The sequence below is a fragment of the Mirounga leonina genome, unplaced genomic scaffold (genome assembly GCF_011800145.1).
Source record: "Mirounga leonina isolate KUSES-001 unplaced genomic scaffold, KU_Mleo_1.0 Mir_151, whole genome shotgun sequence".
NCBI lineage: Eukaryota > Metazoa > Chordata > Mammalia > Carnivora > Phocidae > Mirounga > Mirounga leonina.
In genome coordinates this window covers 60,976,185-60,999,078 of record NW_023270377.1, presented here as the reverse complement: position 1 = coordinate 60,999,078, position 22,894 = coordinate 60,976,185, and the positions used below count along the sequence as shown (strand labels likewise).

General features: G+C 38.4%; 2 protein-coding genes across 6 annotated transcripts; one reads left to right on the top strand and one right to left on the bottom strand.

Annotated features, from left to right (window-relative positions):
- Positions 1-1,382: 1,382 nt before the first annotated feature.
- On the top strand, positions 1,383-13,032 carry SSB (small RNA binding exonuclease protection factor La). Its single transcript, XM_035007807.1, has 12 exons — positions 1,383-1,528; positions 3,236-3,310; positions 6,683-6,786; positions 7,035-7,209; positions 8,461-8,568; positions 8,654-8,754; positions 9,984-10,055; positions 10,377-10,419; positions 10,816-10,956; positions 11,302-11,488; positions 11,604-11,735; positions 12,641-13,032. Exons 2-12 carry the CDS (start codon positions 3,245-3,247, stop codon positions 12,730-12,732), a joined length of 1,221 nt encoding a protein of 406 aa, XP_034863698.1. The 5' UTR covers positions 1,383-1,528; positions 3,236-3,244; the 3' UTR covers positions 12,733-13,032.
- Positions 12,733-20,474, bottom strand: METTL5 (methyltransferase like 5). 5 transcript variants are annotated; one of them, XM_035007811.1, is made up of 8 exons: positions 20,267-20,474; positions 19,982-20,137; positions 17,743-17,857; positions 17,191-17,372; positions 15,974-16,056; positions 14,933-14,984; positions 13,181-13,285; positions 12,733-12,836 (listed from the first exon to the last, which is right to left on the bottom strand). In XM_035007811.1, exons 2-8 carry the CDS (start codon positions 20,088-20,090, stop codon positions 12,832-12,834), a joined length of 651 nt encoding a protein of 216 aa, XP_034863702.1. In that variant the 5' UTR covers positions 20,091-20,137; positions 20,267-20,474; the 3' UTR covers positions 12,733-12,831. The 5 variants fall into 5 exon arrangements, with proteins under 5 accessions (XP_034863702.1, XP_034863699.1, XP_034863703.1 ...); XM_035007808.1 differs by having other exon boundaries at positions 13,185-13,285; XM_035007812.1 differs by having other exon boundaries at positions 13,236-13,285.
- Between the last annotated feature and the right edge of the window lie 2,420 nt (positions 20,475-22,894).

Sequence of the window (22,894 nt, the reverse complement as noted above, 5' to 3'; positions counted from 1 at the left end):
GCAGGAGGAGGGTGGGAGGGAACGGGGAGGGGAGGGGAGGGAGGAGTAAACCAGATGGGAACACTAACTAAATGTTCTGCAGTTAAGGGCAGTTTCTGGTAGTAGACTGTATGCATCCGCTGTTCTACCCAGACACTGTAGGGCACAAATGTGCACTTACATTTGTTTAGGTGCCACTGTCTCTAGGCAGGGTCTGGGTCTTCTTTTTATTCCCAGTGCTAAGCTCCATACCAGGACATTAGTAGGTATGTAATAAATAGTTTGCTGAAAGGATGAGTGGGAGTACTCTGACATACATTTGATGTGTTTTTTTAAATACCTATATTCTCACTGACTTGATCAAAAAGAAAATTAACTTTTTAAATTAAGTCTGGCAGAAAGTAGAGATTAGATAACCATTTGTTGAGTAAATAAAAGAGAACCTGATTAATTTGAATTTAAATTACCTGAGAATAACTATTAATTTTTTCTTATCGGCTTGATGCAATGTCTGGATTGAATCTATAACTGCATTCCCCCCCCCCAATAAATACATTTGATCTATTTTGCAACTGCCAAAAAGCCCTGAGATCACTTAAAAGGCCATTTCACCAATATCACCTCAAATTTTCAAGAAAACTGAGGGAAAAATAGATTACCTCACCACAAGAAAAAAATCCTCTAAGTGACTAAATTATCGTGCAAAAAGTATACTAATAGAAAAGGGCCCTAGCAGAGGCAATAGATTTCTGCACTAGATGGCATTTTGATCTTCTAAAATCACATTTTTTGTTTTAAATTCACATCATCTGCTCCTCCTGCTTTATGCAGTTCCCAGCAAGGTACATGTTGTACCACGTTTAACGCTCACAAAAACTGTACGAAGAAGGTGGTAGTTATTACTGGCCCCATTTTATACATAAGGGATTGATAAGTTTAGTAACTTGCCTTACGTCATAGCCTGTAAACAGGTGAGCCGTTATTTGAACACAGGCAGATTCCAGATTCCCAGCTCTTAAACGCTCTACTCTCTGGTCTTCTCAACTCTAAGATTCCTGAATCCCTGATTTTTAAAAAAAATTTCACTTGCCATTTTTTTGAGAACTGTCACAACACGATGTAGGTTACATATACATACGGATCATTAAAACAATTTTTTTGGAAAAGTATAATCTGAAAAAAAGCCAAATACTTCATAGGCACGAAAAGCCTAAGCAGTATTGGAGATACAAAAGCAGTCCAGAAACGATTAACAATAAATACCTACCCTAACACTCTCCGAAGCCCTGCGGGGCGCTGGAACCCCGCCTCAGCCGCGTGGGGGCGGGACTCCGCGGGCCGTGGGAGTCCGCGGCCGGCGCGCAAGCTCCTAGCGCGGTGCCGTCTCCGGCCTTACCCGAAGCTCCGCCCACGCGGGCCGCGAGGGCTGCCGGGACGGCCCCCATCTTCCTCGCGCGCGGTAGGGCAGCCGGCGGCGCTGGGAAGTCGGGACGTTATTGTGGCTGTTGGTGTTTGTGCGGCGTGGCTCTGTGGGACCGGGACCTTAAAGGTGAGCAACCCTCGGTGGCTGAAGAGAAGAAGTACAAAAGCATCTGCTTTGAGTGGCGACGGCGCATTCCATTTCCTTGTTGCCTCACGCGGGTGCGTCCACTCCTCGCCGTCCGCATGTTCGTTCGGGCGAGCGCCGCGTGGGCCGCAGCCCGAGGCGGCGCGCTGGGCTGGGAGCGGAGGGGCGCGGGCCGGGGCGAGGTGCAGACCTGGTCCCTGATGCAGGAGCCGGGCTTTCCCCGCACGAGGCTGGCGCCCGAGCGAGCCAGTGGTTGCTTTGGGACTGGGCTCTGGCGGGTCCTTCGGACGGACGCTGCCCGCATCCCTTCTGCGTCTTTAAGACTTCCTACCTGCCTGCCTTCTGGTGTCGCGGGGGGCAGACGTCTCGGGCCACTGGTTAAGTTTCTGAGGCGGTTGGCGGTACTTAATCGCCGGAGGCTCCCTTGAATCCTGTGGGACAAACTGGAGGTCGGGGGTTGGGGGCCGCAGGTGTTCTCTGGCGCCACTCTGTAGGGTTTTTAGTGTTCCTTATTCACTCAGGTCAAGGATTCTGCGCGAAGTGAAAAAGTGTAGGTAATGTTTCACTTCTGGTTGTACGCTCTGGAAAAGTATCTCATGAGACGAAGTTCCAGAATTAGGTAGGCCAAAGAAGTCTTGTACGGACCAACAGTTCTTTTATCTCACTCACCCTTTGCTTTGTAAGGGGCCCTAGATCATGGTAACAATTTAGGAACGTAGGTTGTGGTCGACAAACACTGCATAAGATTGAGTAAATTTTGTAGTGGGATGGCACCATACAAATCCCTATTACAAGAGCTTCCAGTGTGCATCCAGATTATTGCATAGCAATTACAGTTTATAAAGCGATCCTTCCAAGAAGTGTACCAAAGATCGTTCACTAGAGTCAACTAATGGCAGATACCTGATGAGTTCTTACGAATATACTTTTGTAAATGTGGCTAACTGGGTGGTTTAATAGAGCACTGGAGGCAAGTGATTTGAAATCAGAAGACTTGGTTTGTGATCCCCAGCAAACCAATCTCACAACCTTACTTTTTCCTGCAATGCTAATGTCAGGGATGTGAAACAAGAAACTGGCTGTAAGGTTAACCAGTATATTGGTGAATTAGGAGACAAACCATCAGCTCAACATTATTTTAGCGTCCCCAGATTTTTAAATTATTTTCATGTGTTCCTTAACATACCATCTAATCTAACCCTGATGGTTATATTTCATTTTTTCATCCTAAAGTTATGGTAGTTAATCTTTGCTGATAACAAATTTTTGGTAAGTCAGTTACTAATTTTAAAAGAACTGCAACCCACACCAAACAAATAGGACTGAGATGCATAAAAATATACTGACAGATGGTGATCTGCTTAAAACTGGAAATGGTAAGTAGTGGAGTTTTTTGCCAAAAGCTTTCTTGATCAGCTAAGTGAAGATAACTGCTTGCTTTGTTACAGAGATGGAATAGTGATTTACTGAAAAGGTTGCAGATTATCTATAGCTTTTCAATTTTCCATTACTTATTCCAACATTTTCTTGTTGAAATTTGAGAATTGAGTAGAGAAACTGAACCTGTGAAATGAAAAATTCTTGATTTTTAAGAAAACAATGTGATACTGATAATTTTAAAACATTCTTCTAATCTTGAGTGTTATGTAAAAATAATAACTCTTTATGCCAATTTGGGAAAATTTACAGATAGCCACAATGGCTGAAAATGGTGATAATGAAAAAATGGCTGCTTTGGAGGCCAAAATCTGTCATCAAATTGAGGTATGGTTCTTATGACATTAAACTGCAAAAATGTGCGCTTTGAAAGGAAATGTAGAGCCTCAAAACAAATACAGAAGGAACATTTAATTTCACTATATTGACCCTTTAAATGTTTCGTGTAAAGTATCTGGTTTGTCTTTGATTCTTGGAATTAGATAAAATAATATACAGTTTTGTATTAGTGAGCCAATTTATGAAAGCCAAGACCTACAAACATTTTGCTTTAGTTTCCTAGTCTATAAACTGAGGATAATAGTAATACTGTCCTCATAAGGTTGTTGGTGAAGATTACATTAGTTAATAAAATGTAAAACATTCAGAAGAGTTCCTGGCACATAAATAAGAGAACATAAAAATATTTTGTAAAGTACCTTCTCTTGTTAAATAACACTTTATCTGTTTGAAGGTCCTAATAGGTTTTTCTGCCCAGTTAAGCAGACTGTTTTACAGTTGTCTTAGCATTTTTTTTTTTTTACCTTAGGTATTCTATTTAAATGGAAGCTTTACAGTGTCAATAATGGCTGCATGGGAAATTTTTGCTTAATGTTTTCTGTTCTTACTAAGGAACTTCAGATCATATTATTTAGTGGTTTTGGAAGTTATCAGAACTTTTTTTTAAAGTTGCACTTCTCCGCCATTTAAAATGTCCTGTGCTACAACTTTTTGTACTAATTTAATTATAATTGTGAAGAAAAATTATAAACTATTCATTTAATATTTAGAACAGTACAAAGCTGTATATAGACCAAGTTAATAGGGTCCCTTTCACAATCTGCCACCTCTCAAATTCTACCCTTCTGAAGTAATCAAAGTCAAGAGCTTGGTGAATACCCTTTCACACTTTGTGGTCAGTGCTCACACTAACATAATTTTTATTTCCTTCCCTTTCTCCCATCAAACATGGGATGCATTTTGGGAGAGTAAAGTTTTATGTCATCAGTAATTTACCCAATTCCCTATTTGATTTGTAGGGTATTTCTAATTTTTTAGCTGTAACAGTTCCATGATGAATATCTGTCTTCTTTCTTTCTTTTCTTTCTTTCTACTTTCTTTCTTTCGTTTTAAAAATCAGCAAATCACTATTTTTATTGGCATGTTTTCCTACTTTGGCCTTAAGATTAGCTTAACACAGAAAAGTTTAATTCACCATCCAATTTTACATTAGCATTTTCCTCTTCACTTCTTTTTTTATTAGTTTCTTTTTTAAATATAAAGTCAATTAATTAGCATATAGTATATTAATAGTTTCAGAGGTAGAGTTCAGTGATTCATCAGTTGTATATAACACCCAGTGCTCATTACATCATGTGCCCTCCTTAATGTCCATCACCCAATTACTCCATCCCTCCAGCAACCCTCAGTTTGTGTCCTATGGTTAAGAGTCTTTTCTGGTTTGTCTCCCTCTCTGATTACATCTTGTTTTATTTTTCCCTCCCTCTATTTTCCTCTGTTTTGTTTCTTAAATTCCACGTAGAAGTGAGTCATATAATAATGGTCTTTCTCTGATTAACTTACTTCGCTTAGCATAATACCCTCTAGTTCCATTCACATCGTTGCAAATGGAAAGATTTCTTTTTTTTTTTTTTTTTTTTGGTGGCCGAGTAGTATTCCATTGTATATAATATACTACATCTTCTTTATCCATTCATCCCTCAATGGACATCTGGGCTCTTTCCATAGTTTGGCTATTGTGGACATTGCTACTATATACATTGGGGTGCAGGTGCCCCTTTGGATCACTACATTTGTATCCTTTGGGTAAATACCTGGTAGTGCAATTGCTGGGTCATAGGGTAGCTCTATTTTTAACTTCTTGGGGAACCTCCATACTGTTTTCCAGAGTGGCTATACCAGCTTGCATTCCCACCAGCAGTGTAAGAGGGCTCCCCTTTCTCCACAGCCTCGCCAGCATCTGTCCTTTCCTGACTTGTTAATTTTAGCCATTCTGGTGTGAGGTGGTATCTCATTGTGGTTTTGATTTGTATTTCCCTGATGCCGAGTGATGTGGAGCATTTTTTCGTGTGTCTGTTGGCCATTTGTATGTCATCTTTGGAGAAATGTCTGTTCCTGTCTTCTGCGCATTTCTTGATTGGATTATTTGTTCTTTGGGTACTAAATTTGGTAAGTTCTTTATAGATTTTGGATACTAGCCCTTTATCTGATAAGACATTTGCAAATATCTTCTCCTATTCTCTCGGTTGTCTTTTGGTTTTGTTGACTGTTTCCTTTGCTGTGCAAAAGCTTTTTATCTTGACGAAGTCCGAATAGTTCATTTTTGCCTTTATTTCTCTTGCCTGTGGAGATGGAGATGGCAAGAAGTTGCTGCAGCTGAAGTCACAGAGGTTGCTGCCTGTGTTCTCTAGGATTTTGATGGATTCCTGTCTCACATTTAGGTCTTTCATCCATTTTGAGTCTGTTTTTGTGTATGGTGTAAGAAAATGGTCCATTTTCATTCTTCTGCATGTGGCTGTCCAATTCATGATGAGTATCTTTATATAAAAACCTTAGTAAACATGTTTACTGATTTAAGATAAAATCCCTTAGAAAAAGATGTACCGGCTCAAGGGTTATGCACATTTTTAAAAACCTTTGATACTTACTGCCAGTTTACATGTCCTGCATGACCATTTCTCTGTGTTGAGGCCAATACTAGGTATTCTTGTTTTTAGAATTTTGGCCAGTTTGTTAGGTGAAAAATGCTATTTCATTGCTTTAAGTTGCATTTCTTTGATTAATAATGAAGTTCAACTTTTATATGTTTATATTACATTCTTATTTTTAGTAATTTTTTTGATGTCCTTTACCCATTTTTTAATTAGGGCTTTCAGGGTTTTTTCTTCTCTCTTGATTTATAAGAATTATTAACAAACTTCTTTGTTATTTGTCTTTTATTTTTTTGTTACTTTTGGCATTCCAAGTAGCCACACCTGAGTCTTTTCATGTATAGTTTTTTTGTTTTTGTCTTTTTTTGCTTTTGTAGTGAGAGAGTGCCTTTATGCTTACATTAGATAATCGCTCAGATATTTTTTAATTTGTAAAAATTAGAGTGATTAGTCGATGTATTCCAGTTCTTTTTAACAGTCTGTTCTTTACACACTGATTTGAAACAAGAGGCCTCTCACATACTAAGTCCTTAACTATGTTTTAGTCTATTGACATATCTGCTAATTATGTTGTTTCAGCAATCAATTTTTAGTTTTATCTTTCTGCTAATTTGTATTATAAATGTTTCACTATCATGTATTTAGGAGAAAATGTTTATTGCATGTATTTTTGAAAGAATAGAACATGGTGATGTAATGGTAATTAAAAACTCCAGGAATAGAGTCATTATTGTACAGTGCTCTGAAATATAATGTTATTATCTTGCAGTATTATTTTGGTGACTTCAATTTGCCACGAGACAAATTTTTAAAGGAACAGATCAAACTGGATGAAGGCTGGGTACCTTTGGAGATAATGATAAAATTCAATAGGTAAAAACTTTATTATTATTTTATTTATTATTATTTTGTAAGTAGACTTCACACCCAGGGTAGAGCCCAATACAGGGCTTGAACTCACAACCCTGACATCAAGACCTGAGCTGAGATCGAGAATCAGATGCTTAACCAACTGAGCCACCCAAGCACCCCAGTAAAAACCTTTTTTAAATCATCTTTAGATTTTTCTGTAAACAAGTGCTACCACTAAGTTTTACAGTGCTTAAATATATATTCTTCAGGTTAAACCGTCTAACAACAGACTTTAATGTAATAGTGGAAGCATTGAGCAAGTCAAAGGCTGAACTCATGGAAATAAGTGAAGATAAAACTAAAATCAGAAGATCTCCAAGCAAACCCCTCCCTGAAGTGACTGATGAATATAAGAATGATGTAAAAAACAGATCTGTTTATATTGTAAGTGGGCCTTTAACACATTTAATTATATCTTAAATATCTTAATTTAGGAAAAAAACATAGAGTGGATAAGAATAAGGACTCAGGAATCATAGCTTTACCACTTACTGTATGTTCTTGGGCAATGTTCTTTTTTTTTTTAAGATTTTATTTATTTATTTGACAGAGACACAGCGAGAGGGGGAATACAAGCAGGGGGAGTAGGAGAGGGAGAAACAGGCTTCTCGCAGAGCAGAGAGCCCATTGTGGGGCTCGATCCCAGGACCCTGAGACCATGACCTGAGCCGGAGACAGACGCCTAATGACTGAACCACTCAGGCGCCCCTTCTTGGGCAATGTTCTTAACCTGTCTAAGCCTTATCTTCATAAATGGGGATAATACTTTTTACTTTATAGAACTTTTGTGAGAATTAATGGAAAACCCATATAACACTGTACAAAATCTTGGGCATATTGTAAGCACCCAGTGCCTATCAACTTCTTATTTGTCAAAAGCTAAACTTGATAGTAATTTTTAGTATATGAATTTTTTTTTTTTTTTTTTTTTAAGATTTTATTTATTTATTTGAGACAGAGAGAATGAGAGACAGAGAGCATGAGAGGGAGGAGGGTCAGAGGGAGAAGCAGACTCCCTGGCGAGCAGGGAACCCGATGTGGGACTCAATCCCGGGACTCCAGGATCATGACCTGAGCCGAAGGCAGTCGCTTAACCGACTGAGCCACCCAGGCGCCCTAGTATATGAATTTTTTAAGTAGATTTTTTTTATTCAGGAAAATTTAAGACATGCAAAGGTCGATTGACTATATAATGTACCATTATCCACCTTCAACAGTTAACACATGATTGATCTAGTTTTATCTCTGCCCCAAGTGAATTATTTTGAAGATTTTATTTATGTGAGAGAGAGTGATATTTGAGAGAATGAGGGAGAGAGAGGAGCAGGGGGAGGGGCAGAGGGAAAGATTCCCAGGACCCCAGGATCATGACCTGAGCTGAAGGTAGAGGTCTTCCTGACTGAGCCACCCTGGCACCCCCCACGTGGATTATTTTGAAGCAAATTCCAAATAAGTCACTTTTATTGGACTAGAGAACAGTGGCTCAGCTCTTAACCAGAGCTGTTAAACATTTAAGAGACAGAGATATAGATAGATGTGTATATCCTGCCTTGGTTTCAAGACAAAATGAATCAGAATTTCTGATAAATTGTTTACCTGAGAAGGCATTTGTATATTTCTTTCTACTCTTCACAGAAAGGCTTCCCAACTGATGCAACCCTTGATGACATAAAAGAATGGTTAGAAGATAAAGGTCAAGTACTAAATATTCAGATGAGAAGAACATTACACAAAGCATTTAAGGTATGGTTGTATGATGTTACAGACTTTTCCTAGTTGAAAAATATATGGGACATTTTTAAAAAGAGTTTTCTTCCCCTTTTAATAGGGATCAATATTTGCTGTGTTTGATAGTATTGAATCTGCTAAGAAGTTTGTTGACACCCCTGGCCAGAAGTATAAAGATACAGACCTGCTAATACTTTTCAAGTAAGTCTTTATGCTGATGTTTCTTTTGGCCACTTAGTTATATGGACTTGACACACTGGGATACAGAATATGGGATGGCATCCTCTAAGGACAGTATTTTTAGTATCCTTGGGCATTCTTTGATAAACACTTGAAATTTGCTTAGTGGAAACTACTAGTCCTTTGAGACCTTAAGGAAGTGTTTTTTTGTTTTTTTTTTTTAAGATTTTATTTATTTATTCATGAGAGACAGAGAGAGAGAGAGAGAGAGAGGCAGAGGGAGAAGCAGGCTCCCAAGGAGCAGGGAGCCCGATGCGGGACTCGATCCCAGGACCCTGGGATCATGACCTGAGCCGAAGGCAGACGCTTAACCATCTGAGCCACCCAGGCGCACAAGGAAGTGTTTTTTAATACCTTTTCACGATTAACAGTTAATAAAGGTTAAGTTTTGGGAGTTTTTTTGCATCTAATACATATAATCAAGCTACACGGTGAAATTTGGCCTTTTGTGTGGTTAGAGAATCCATCCCTGACCAATTTCCAGTCTGTTCCCATTCTCATATTTTATATATACCTACATTTGTTTAGTACAAAGGATTATTTAATACAGATTTGGACCACATTCTTTAGTGTATGTGTCCAAAATTAGAACAAACCAGAGCATTTTTATGATAAAGTTAGGCCATTGTCCCCTACTTTCACATTATTAATCTTCGAAGTGCCATGTAATAAACCTGATGGACTTAGAGATGTACTGTGATGAATCGTGTAATTTTAACTCTCAAAAGTATTTTTTAACATGATTTTCATAATTGCTCTTATTCTTGGGTTTCAGAGATTATAGAATTTTCTCCTTTTGTGAAAGTAACACTATAGAAAATTCTATGAGAAGTTATTTACATAAGTCCTGGTTTACTTTTTTTCCCTATACATGAATGATAAAATCAGTGAGATTGGTATGGACATTAGGTTTCTTTTTGTTTTGAAATTAGATAGTAGTGATGGTTGTACAATTCTGAATATACTGAAAACCACTGAGGTGTGTGTATGCTTTTAAAAGGTATATGTTTTATGAAATGTGAATTGTTTTTAGTAAAACTGTTATTAAATAACTTCCTTGGCATCTTTTGAATTTTTAGGTAATATGTTGATAGAAAGTAATATTCCTTCCTGTGCTTAAATCATTCAAAATAATTTGCTGTCTTATTTTTGTTCTCATGAACTCAGCCCCTGTATTTTGTGTTCTTTAGGGAAGATTACTTTGCAAAAAAAAATGAAGAAAGAAAGCAAAATAAAGTGGAAGCTAAATTACGAGCTAAACAGTAAGTACGTTGAGCCAGTCATTTTAATTCCTTAAAGCTTTAACAGGGATAGAGTTAGTGGTTCTGGGAAGTGGAGCTTGATGATGAGTTTTGAAATGAGTAGCAGTAGGCTTTTCTTTTGCTCCTGAAACATTAAGATCTTAAGTTGCCTTGATAATCTGGGGGCCACATTGTGTTGCACTCTAGCCATGAGCAATTAGAAAACCTAATGACTGGCTTTGGTTATTCAGCAATGTGTGATCATGATCAAAGTTAACTTTATCAGGACTTAATTATCTCATACAGTAAATGGAAACCTTCTAATTAACATTTCTTTTGTAGAGAGCAAGAAGAAAAACAAAAGTTAGCAGAAAATGCTGAAATGGTAAGTATATATCATTGGTACCCAAAGCTATATTTCAAATTTATGAGAATAAAAAGTGAGGACTTTTTGAAGCAAATACGTGAGCAAGTCTATAGTTGTCATTGTATTAAAGTCATAGCCTAAATATTGCTTAAAATCATTACCTATCCAGAGAACTTAGTAACTAGATTTATATAATTAATACATATAGCTAAATATTACTTGTTGAAGAAATTAAGTAAGTTAAAATCAGAAGCCATTGTAGAACAAGGGATGACACAGGAAAATGCACTAACTGTTAAACTACTTTAAAATATTATCTAGTTTTTTCCATGTATTAGGTATAGAGTGATTTAAGCCATTTCTGGTTTGTGGTTGCTTTTAAGAAACTTTTTATTGCTTTGTATGTTTTTATAGAAATCTTTGGAAGAAAAGATTGGCTGCTTGCTGAAATTTTCAGGAGACTTAGATGATCAGACCTGTAGAGAAGATTTGCACATCCTTTTCTCAAGTCATGGTGAAATAAAATGGATAGACTTTGTCAGAGGAGCAAAAGAGGTTTGGAAACATTCGTATGCTTTTTAGCAATTAGTTTAAAAATCCATAGAAACTTAACTTTTAGAAGACAACATTAGTAGAAACAAAACAATTTTTTTTATTAATGTGTTTATGAAATAGTTTTTACTTGGTTATTTACTTTCCATTTTGTTATTGCCATCACTGGATGTAAGTCTGATATTTTCTGAATTATGCCATGAATAACTGTTGGTATTAGTGACTGCAAGTTTTGTGGTAACTTCCTGAAGTTCAGTTATAATTCATTGAAATTGATAATGACAGAGAAGGTTTGCAGGGTAGGAAAAATTTTAAGGTTGTGGCTTTCATTGTCTGTCTTTGGTATAGGGGATAATTCTTTTTAAAGAAAAAGCTAAGGAAGCACTGGATAAAGCCAAAGATGCAAATAGTGGTAACCTACAATTAAGGAACAAAGAAGTGACGTGGGAAGTACTAGAAGGAGATGTGGAAAAGGAAGCACTGAAAAAAATCATAGAAGATCAACAAGAATCTCTAAACAAATGGAAATCAAAAGGTCATTAGTTCTATTTGTCTTTGACCATTGGTTATTTTAACTCATTTGCTTGTTCAGAGACAGTGACAAGAGATTTAAAACATTTCTTATGGATTTCTCAATTATGTTTCTATAGGTCGCAGATTTAAAGGAAAAGGAAAGGGAAATAAAGCTGCCCAGACTGGGTCTGCTAAAGGAAAAGTACAGTTTCAGGGCAAGAAAACTAAATTTGACAGTGATGATGAACATGATCAAAATGGTGCATCTGGTAAGTTTTTCTAAGTCCTTTGGTACTTTCATGAGAAATTATTTGTGGGAAAGAACAGCAGTGTGGTTTTTCACCTTCTGTATAAGTGACATTCTTGGACTATGATTTATACAAGTTATACAGCTTTACAAGTGGAAAACAAAGATGTTTGGAAGGTAAGCTTAGAGAGCAGAAGATCTGTACTAAAAGGAAAGCCTTCTCATTGGTGTTGGGAAGTTGTTGCTTTTTAAATTTTTACTTATTTATTTTTTAAAGATTTTATTTACTTATTTGACAGCGAGCACAGCAGGGGGAGCAGCAGGCAGAAGGAGAGGGAGAAGCAGGCTTGCGGAGCAGGGAGACCGATTCAGGACCTGATCCCAGGACTCCGGGATCATGACCTGAGCTGAAGGCAGACGCCTAACAACTGAGCCACCCAGGCGCCCCAGTTGTTGTTTTTTTATTTTATTTTTTTAAAATTTTATTTATTTGACAGAAAGAGACACAGCGAGAGAGGGAACACAAGCAGGGGGAGTGGGAGAGGGAGAAGCAGACTTCCTGCCAGGCAGGGAGCCCGATGCGGGGCGATCCCATGACACTGGGATCATGACCTGAGCCGAAGGCAGACGCTTAACCGACTGAGCCATCCAGGCGCCCCAGTTGTTGCTTTTTTAAAAAAAGATTTTATTTGAAAGAGGAGAGCGAGCATGAGTGGGGGGATGGGCAGAGGGAGCAGCACACTCCCCACTAAGCAGGGAGCTTGGGATTGTGACCTGAGCCTAAGGCAGACACTTAACCCGACTGAGCCACTCAGGTGCCCCAGGAAGTTGTTGCTTTTTAAACAGAATTATTTTTGTTAATTATGCTCAATATTAAAAGAGTAATGCTTATCTAGTGAACTTAACAAAAATTCTGTTATTGTACAGGACCAGTAAAAAGAGCAAGAGAAGAAACAGACAAAGAAGAAGAACCTACACCAAAACAACAGAAAACAGAAAATGGTGCTGGAGACCAGTAGTTTAGTGAAAAAAATTTTTTATTCATCTTACTTAGGTTTTAAGCTGCTTTTGTCTTTAGAGGCTTTTAAAAAGAAAACCGAATTAGATCCACTTCAATATCAACCTGTAAGAAAGGAAATTTTTTTGTTAACTTGTCTTTTTTTGTTATCCAAATGAAGATTTTTTTAAATGTATAGTTCTGTTTTGTGTTATTTCAAATGATTCAAATATCAAAAGACTCTTCCACTAAATTGCCTTTGTAATATGAAAATGTATTAGTACAAACTAATAAAATATGTACTATATAAAAAGAGCAAAAACTTAGTTTTTTTATTTTTGTGCCTAAAGCATTTGAGAAAGAATATCTTACACCAGAATATCGGCCGTTATGCCATCAATAATTATTCTCCCTCCTAGGCTAGCTTTCTGTATTTACTCAGGCAACTTGATAACATTGGAAATACTTACTTACTGAAAAGTTCTTCAGTACTGAATGTAGGTAAGCCAGAATTAAGAGACTTACTGATTTCTTTTTATGAAATTTGTATGATGCTGGCAGGTCATATCGCAGCTCTATAAAACAAAAGCCATCTAAGAATAAAAATTCATTTGCTATCCCTGATATACATACATACAATGTAAATTAAAACAGAATTAAGGAAGTACTTAATCTTGGTAAGCAGAACACTTCAGACCTGTCACTTTAACTTATCAAAGACTGACTTGATATATTCCCAATATTAGCCATGGCTGAGGTTGGCATTTCTGCTATTTTAGTCATTTATGCCAAAATTTGAGGTTATGGGGAAAAATTTGAAAGGATAACAATTGGATAGAAGATGATGGTACCTTTCTAATTTCCTAATAATCTACAGCTAGCAATCATAATAATCATGCTTATTTTTAAAAATTTCTTGTCTGGATTTTAATATTGGTAGTAAGAAGCTAATTATTTTCCTATTAAGCTCTCAAGTGAAATACATTTTTCTTATTCTAAGAAATTATATAGGTTCTCTAAGCTTACTCATCAGTTTTAGAGGGATGGCAATAGACTGCCTATCCTTCATATTTTGCAACATAAATTATAGGTTACTTATAAGTTACTCTCAAATTTCAATGTGTAATCAAATCACCTTCAAATAAATCTTTTTAAAATGTGTATTATAACTTAGTAAGTCTTGGTAGATCCTGAAATTCTGCAAGTCTCATCTCCCAAGGGATGTCAATACTGATGGTCTGAGGACCACATTTGGAGTAGCAAGGCACTGGCTTGGTATACTTGGAATTGTTCTAAGTTGATGTTACAATACCTTAAACTAGGTAAGGAATGACAATACTGGATAAATAGGACTGACAGACTTTTCCACATTACATTACTAACTATGAATAGGACTAGTTACATGGTTAACACCACAATGCTAATCCTAGTCACTTTATTATCAAGTAAAGAACATTTCCCCCTTACTGTACTTACTTCAGCCTTCAGAATTATTTGGATTATCATTAGCTTCTAGTGATGTTTTTCCCATTTTGATGTTTGTGATGTTTGCTAATAAAAATGTATCAAACATTAACTTATAGTGTGGATGATTATATCCTATCCCCCACTAAAAGAAAAAAGCTTCATGTTGTCTGACTCCAGGGACAATTAGAAAATTGAAATGGAAAGGCAGGCAGGCATGATCTGGTGGTATTTTCCATGAATGGATTTCAAACAGGTCCGACCCACTCCCAAGCCCAAGCTCTACCATCACTATGATGCTATGTATTCTGTATTCTGTCTGAGCCTGGAGTGACCAAATAGTTGGGTGCTATTAGGAATTTTCAGCAAAATGCATAAATTGGGATAGTCTTAGGCAAACACTGATACCCTGTCTTCATTTCCAATCCATTCATTACCAACCCCTCACATTTTGTCAAACTGAAAACTTTTTTTTTTTAAGATTTTATTTATTAGCATACAAGATGGGGGGGAGAGGCAGAGGGAGAGGGAGAAGCAGACTCCCCCTGAGCAGGGAGCCTGATACGGGGCTCGATCCCAGGACTCTGGGATCATGACCTGAGCCGAAGGCAGTCGCTTAACTGTGCCACCCAGGTGCCCCTGAAAACATGTTCTATGGCATCTTAGCACCTATAAAATTCTGGTTGGGCTAATGTATTATTGACCTTAAGTAATTAGGGTTTAGATGTATTTTGTGAGAAACTTAAAAATTGTCTTACCTGCAATAATATCTATCTTGATTTTCCATTCTGCAGCTTTCTTTTGAATATGCTAAAGATAACAACATGTTAATGTGAGCTGATTTTTTTTTAAGATTTTATTTATTTGACAGAGACACAGCGAGAGAAGGAACACAAGCAGGGGGAGTGGGAGAGGGAGAAGCAGTCTTCCTGCTTAGCAGGGAGCCCGATGTGTGGGGCTCAATCCTAGGACCCTGGGACCATGACCTGAGCCGAATCGAAGGCAGATGCTTAATAACTGAGCCACCCAGGCACCCCAATGTGAGCTAATTTTTAAAATAATTTCTTGAGACTTGCTTTTTGGCTAATACTTCATATTAAGTTTTTAAGCTTTTAAAATTTCATTAGAATTTAGACTCTTAAAAAATTTTCAACTGGATTGGTAGTATTTTGAAAGTAAGAAACCAGGCCATTTCAATTATAAGAGTACAGGTGAGTTATATATATAGGTGATGAAGCTGAAAAATACCAAGACCAAGATAACACAGGGAAGTGGTAGTTTGGATTTGAACCTCGGCAGTCTGGCTCTGCAGTTTATGTCCTTAGTTACTATTTTATTGACAAAAAATATACCCAATTTTCTAGAATATATCTTCTACACCCCCATATGTTACATTGCTGGCAAGAATAATGGAAGACAGAGGTTCTGAACTCAGATCAGTTTATTTAGCTCCAGGCTCAGTGTTCTTAAAAATCAGGTCTTACTGCCTCCCTTATGCACACAAAGCCACAAAGGGACAATGGGACTACCAGGAGTTAGGCAAACTAGGATATATTGTAACCTTAGATATACCACACTTCTCTACTGAATTATAGTCTCTCCTGGTAACAGTTCCTGCCTGAGCAAATCTTTGACAAAAGAAGTTATATAGGCTGGAAGAAAACTAGTCACAAATGCTAGCTAGTTAGAGGGAAAATTGTTTCTAAGTGCCAGATGTTTAAAAAGTAATTAGTATTCACAGCAAATCCTTAAAACACTGTCATGAATTTTGAAGTAATATCGTGATGATTTGAACTTACATCTCTAGTGGAGGATTTGTGTAAAGAGTATACTGCTGTTCTTGCCATTTCCAAAGCAGTCTTCAGAAATGCCATATCTGTCCCTGTTAAGAGTAGAAAAAGCTCATATTTACTTAAATGTATATACCTGTTATCAAAACAATATTAAATGAATACCAGGTATTTAAAAACTTTTTCCCCAAATTCCAAAATAGACACTTCATATTCTTCCTGCCAAAAGACAAGATACAAAAAAGTAAAATATAGGGGCGTCTGGGTGGCTCAATTAAGCGTCTGCCTTCGGCTCAGGTCATGATCCCAGAATCCTGGGATTGAGTCCTGCATCGAATCTGGCTCCCTGCTCAGCGGGGAACCTGCTTCGTCCTCTCCCTCTGCCCCCTCTCCCCCAGTTCATGCTCTATCTCAAATAAATAAATTAAAAAGAAAAGTAAAATATTTATCTTTTAAGGTTGATAGAATGAAACCAGAATTATACTATCTTCTTTAAATAAGGCAAAAGTAAAAATTTTAATGTTCCAAATTAACAACTCTCAAGGGAGAAGAGAACTGGTAGCGTAGTAATCAGAATCAGGCAGAGGCTGGAGGGAGAATTCTTTAAACTATTTATGTCTTCGGGGTGCTTGGGTGGCTTAGTTAAGTGTTTGCCTTGGGCTCAGGTCATGATCCCCAGGTCCTGGGATTGAGCCGGGGCCAGCTCCCCACTCAGCAGGGAGTCTGCTTCTCCCTCTGTCCCTCCCTTGACCGCCCCCCCCACAGCTTTCTCAAATAAATGAATAAAATCTTAAAAAAAAAACTGTTCATGTCTTTTCTTCTCACAGACTTTCTATCCTCCTTGCCTATAGCATACACAAGATAAATAGCCAGTCAGTCACTATTACTAATGAACACATGTTGAAACCCTTGGTGTGTTAAGACATTAAAAAGAGGTTCTAAAGGTATAAAATCCTTTACAGAATTATAAGGGTTAGGTAAATCATTTTTGAAAGTAAAGTATAAATAGTAAATTAACAGAAAGACTATTCACTTAGTACAAATAGGTGAAAACAAAGAGTGAAAAATTGAATTTCTAAACAAACTGAAATTGTAGTAATTACACAGGTAAGAGATTGTTTATTTAATGAACAGTGATAAAATCATTTAACCCAAACAATAAGAAAATGATTTTTAAAACTTGCTTTTCTACACATATATCAGTACACCTGAGTCTTTTTACTAACCTTTATTATTTTTGGTCCCAAAGGGAGGATTCATAATTACCGTATCAAATGACTTGGACATACTGTTAGATAATGAGCACACATCACATTGAACCATGTCAACATTTGTTAACTCAAACTCTTCCACATTCCTATTAAATACTTCCAATGCATCTTCATCTATGTCAAATCCAACACACAACCTATAAATACAGAACACACATAAAGAATGACTACTTATAGTTCCCAAATCAAAACAATAACAAAATCAAAACCATATACCTTTTTAACCCAACTGGCAAAGTAAGAGTGAATATTGCCTTTCAACAGCATGATTTCCCAACCTGGCAAGGGTTGGAAATTCAGGTGTGTATAAAAGGGAGGCATCTGATAGCTGCTGTTAATGTTTTGTTTTTTGTTTTACTGTTCTGCTCATTCAAAATGTACTCAGTATCAGATTCTTGCTCCCCTCATCTCATACTGTAGAGTCCCATAAATCTAATTCAATTAATCCTGTTTATGTTTCTTATTCAGGCCACCCTATACCCAAACATTATATACAGGATCACCTACCCTGCTCCTAACATTGCAGTTCCGATGCTAAGAACTCCACAACCACATCCTAGATCTGCAACCACTTTATTTTCAATGTCATCATATGTATTATGGATTGTATAGAGCATACATGCTAAAAAATAAAAAAACATATTAGGGAACAAGAGCAAGTTGATGACCAAAATCCAGTTCATGTAAATGACTAATGCAATTTCTTTTTTTTTTTTAAAGATTTTGTTTATTTATTTGAGATAGAGAGAATGAGAGAGAGAGAACACATGAGAGGGGATAGGGTCAGAGGACGAAGCAGACTCCCTGCCGAGCAGGGAGCCCGATGCGGGACTCGATCCAGGGACTCCAGGATCATGACCTGAGCCGAAGGCAGTCGCTTAACCAACTGAGCCACCCAGGCGCCCAGTAATGCAATTTCTTATCTTGCATTATTCCTCCCCCAAATGGTGTTCCAGATTATTAAAACAACAATAACAACAACAAAAACCGTAAGGTATAATATCTATATATATCTATAATAAGAGGCCCCACAAGGAACAATAACACACACCAGTGGTTCCCAAAAACTACTCTGGTGACAATGCTAAGAATGACAAAAATTTTGAAATAAAATGAGAAAAATAAGGTTAAAATGTCTTTTTCCTCAGCCTGTTCAAAATTCAAAATTGCCACACACACATATACATCAGTTATTTCTTTGATGTTGAAATATTTTTGCAAGGATGGTAAGAGTAAATAGGTTTTAAAAATACCTTTCCTTGTCAAAATATAAACTTGGCAACCCTGTATCAGTCAGTCTCCCAAAATTGTTTTGAAATTTTACTGATCTGTGAAATCTGTAAGTCTGGGAACCACTAATATTGAACAAGCATTAACATTAAAAAGGCCCAGAACTTTTTGACAAGTTTGTCACCAGAACACAGGTACCCTAAGTACAAGCTAGAATGGGAGAAGTCCTATATCCACAATACAGCCTTTAGACAGATACACTCATGATCTACAGACACATATATTAGTAATCTAGTGAGAACTGAGGAGCAGAGCAGAAACTGCTGAGATCAGGAAAGGTTCTTTCAAATGCACAAAGGTCTGGGATATATACTAAAGGTTAAGCATGAATTAAACCACTGATCTCTCCCTGTGGATATGTGAACCAGCAAGAACTACTGGCCATCACTGAAGCTCTAGTACCCAGAGGTTTTATCAAAAACACAATTAGGGGCACCTGGCTGGCTCAGCTGGTGGAGCATGCGACTCTCAATCTCAGGGTTGTGAGTTCGGGCCCCACACTGGGTTTAGAGATTACTTAAAAATAAAAGCTTAAAAAAAAAACAACCCCACACAATTAGAGGGATATCTCAGTCTGACTGCTATCCCAATTACTGCTACTGGTGTTAATGACTTTGAAGCTGGTATCTCAAAGAATTAGCACATCCAAATGCATGTTACACCCTGGGTATGAGCAATGGATATTTTTAAAAAATTAGACTTCACTAAGAAACCCTATAGCCAGATACTAGAGAAGTCATCTAAATTGAGAAAACAGGTCTTAACCCAGACACAGTTTTGTGCCAATTTTTGGTTGGAATTATGATAATATGTTGGTGTTAAGTGCAGGTATATACTTTCATTGGCTGCTTAGAAACAGAACTATGTTGAAGCTGGGAGGGATTCCCAAATTAATTTTCCCAAGACTCCTCAATGACTTTGGCAATGTTTACTAAATACGGTTTTTCCTGTGTTGTCTCCTGTACTCCCAGTATCAATCTCTTGCATCAAGCAACACTGATGACTCTCAGATCACTAAAAACTGAAACGCATCCTCATCTTTATAGCACCTATTCTGGATTTGTTAAAACGTAGTCCTTTGGCTACCAACTCTAGTATTCATTCTAGGGCGAGTATAGCACAGGAATTCTTGCACTTGCAATACGTTGCAATAGAAAATTGATCCTTACTTAGCATATGTGTACTGAGCTCCTAACTAGTATCAGGAACTCTTCTAGACACGGAATTCTGTGAGCACGACCGACAAATTCTTTGCCCTTAAGGAGTTTATAGTGTAATGAGAGAAACAAACACATTAAAATGATGTCTTACAGAGTTAAGAGGTATGCAGAAAACCAAGCAGTCAAACAATAAAGTGGGGAGGGGGGGGGCTGTCTTTAGCTGCGGTGTTTTCATTATGGAGTAAGTAGATAGGACAAACCCGGGGAAGCAAAGACATGGTCACCAGCCGCCCTACCTGCAATGTGCGGCCTGGTTGGATACTGTTCTAGAAGTAACTTGGGCTTTTCGAATCCATCCACTTGTTGCAGGCGACTTTCTAGTTCCTTAAGCCTTAATTTCTTCATTTTTTTTTTTTTTAAGTGTGAGTTCGCCGGATTTAACGGCACTGGATCTGCAGAGAAACCCATTTAACCTGCATCTCCCCCCCGTTGCCCCCCCCCCCCGAGTCCACCCCCCCCCCCCCCCTTTTCCAGCGCCACTGGCCGAGGCCGGGCTGGGGAGGCAGGAGCGAAGGGCACACCTAGCCCAGGCTCTTCCTGCCTTCCTTCCAGCTCCAGCAGCGGGCGCAGTCTTCCGCCAGCCTTCGACCCGCCTCCAGGATATACCGTGCCGGTCTCGGGCTTCTCAGATACCCGCGGCGGCCCCGGCCTGGCCTGCAGCCGACCGAAGATTCTTCCAGCGGCGTCCGGCTACTTCAGGAGCCTGCGGGCGCCAGGACCGGGACCGCGGCCGGAAGCGCTGCTACGCACGCGCGCTCGTGTCCGCTGCCCAGTAGCCCCGCGCGGAGCTGCAACCGCGGCCCCGCGCACAGGTTCCGCCGGCTACCCTGGAGCGTCATCCGCTCCTATCCGGCCGGGTTCTCACGACCGGTAGTACCCTCCCTTCTCGAAGCTACGGAACCGCCCCCCACCGCTTGTCAGCGCCCAAACCCTGTAGCTTTCTTTGAGTACCTGCAGGCCCTCAAAGAATGGGGGAAGAAAGAAGGTGAAAGTGAGGGTAAAAGTCACGGTCACTTGGTGTTAATGCCTGGTGTGGCTCCTTCTGTCTCCGATCTCACGAGGCCCCTCTTAAAAAGTAACATTCGCCACTCACCTTTGCCTCCTTGGCCATTGGCACGCCCTACTTCATTTTACATTTGTTTTCCTCTTTTTAGGTCACCGGTGTCACTTAACACTCACAGGTTGGTGTGACAGAGATGTCAGAGAAGCCTAAACTCAGCCTAAACTCCAAATGAAGGAATAGGTAGTGTGTCAAACGCTGGAAAGAGGTCAGCCTTCATAGAGGAGAAGCACAAACCAGGCGGTAGTGGGCTGTGAAATGAATGGAAGTGTAGGAATTAGAGTAAATGTGAGCAATTCTTAAGAACGTGACTATGGAAAGAGAAGTGAGAATGGTTGCTGCTAAGTAAGGTTGGAGGAAGTTTTGTTTTTTAATGGGAGCAGGAGATATGAGCACACCTAAAAACAGACAAAATAGCTCTAATAGAAAGGCAGGCGTTTAAAATACAAGAAGGCCAGGGAAGGCTGATGGTTCGGTCCCTTAGGCGTGGGACTCTTGGTTTCTGCTCAGGTCTTGATGTCAGGGTGGTGAGATGGAGCCCCAAGCGGGCTCAGAGCTCCGCCCCAGGCGGCTGGAGAGTCTCTCCTGCCCCTCCCCTCCTCGGTGCGCGCGCGCGCGCTCTCTAAAATAAAAATCTTAAATAAAATACAAGAAGGATATTGGAAGGAGTTAGAATCCTGAGAAGATAGGATCCTGTGCCTAAGTGAGAGGATTGCCCTTAATCTGGAGAATGGATATTTTTCATTATTAGAGGAAGAAAAAAAGAAATGGATGGATGAGGATGAATAGACAGAGTGGCGTCTGAGGCTATTTCCTATGAATAATAAAATTCAAAGTTGTCTGTTACGAAGATTAAATGAGCTAATACATATAAAGTCCTTACTGCATGTAGTACACAAAGTTGTTACATAACAAATGCCCAATAAAATGTTAGCTCTTAGTGGTGGTGGTGTCTGTTGAGAAGGAGGTGGCTGGAGTAAGGAGGTGGAGCCAAATGAATGAATGAAACTAGCCAGGTGTATTGAAGGACAGTGAATTCACTGAGGTTGAAGGCAATTTTTTCTAAGGTAAAGGTTTTATTTTGAGATAATCTTAAATTTGTATATAACTATAAAAAATAGTACTTAGAGATCCTGTGTATCTTTTCCCTAGTTTCCCTCAATGATTACATTTTGCGAAAGTATAGTACGGTATCACACCTAGGATATTGACAGTGATACAGTGAAGACAGCATTTCCATCACCATGAATATCCATGATGTTGCACTTTTGGCCACACCTAGTTCATTCTAGCCCTGACTCCCTCCATGACTCCTGGCAACTACTGATTTGTTCTCCATTTCTAGAATCTTCCCATTTCAAGAACTTCATACAAATGGAAGCATACAGTGTGTAAACTTTTGGGAATGGCTTTTTTTCACTCACCATAATTTTCTGGAGATCCTTCTAAGTTGTGTGTATTAATAATTTGTTCCTTTTTATTGCTGTGGTATATATGTATCAGTTCATTTAAACATTCACCCCCTGAAGAACATCTGGGTTCCTTCAAATTTTTGTCTATTACAAATAAAGCTGCTATGAAAATTAATGTACAGCTTTTGTGTGAACACAAGTTTTGATTTCTCTGGGATAAATGCCCAGCAGCACAATTACTGGGTCATATGGTTAATCTATGTTTAGTTTTTAAAGAAACTCCAAGCTTGTCCAGAGTGGCTACACCATTTTACATTCCCATCAGTCATGTATGAGTGATACAGTTTCTCTGCAGCCTCACCAACATTTGGTGTTGCCACAATTTTTCATTTTAGTTATTCAGACAGGTGTATAGTGATACCTCAAGATTTTAATTTGCACATCCTTAATGGCTAATGATGGTGAACACTTCTTCATGTGCTTATTTGCCATCTATATATCCTTTTTGGTGAAATGTCTTTTCATTTCTTTTGCCTGTCTTCTAATTGAATTTTTTTTTTACAGCTGAGTTTTGAGATTTCTTAATATATATTAGATACTAATCCTTTGTCAGATATGTGGTTTCTAAACATTTTCTCTCAGTATGCAGCTTGTCTTTTCATCCTCTTAACAATCTT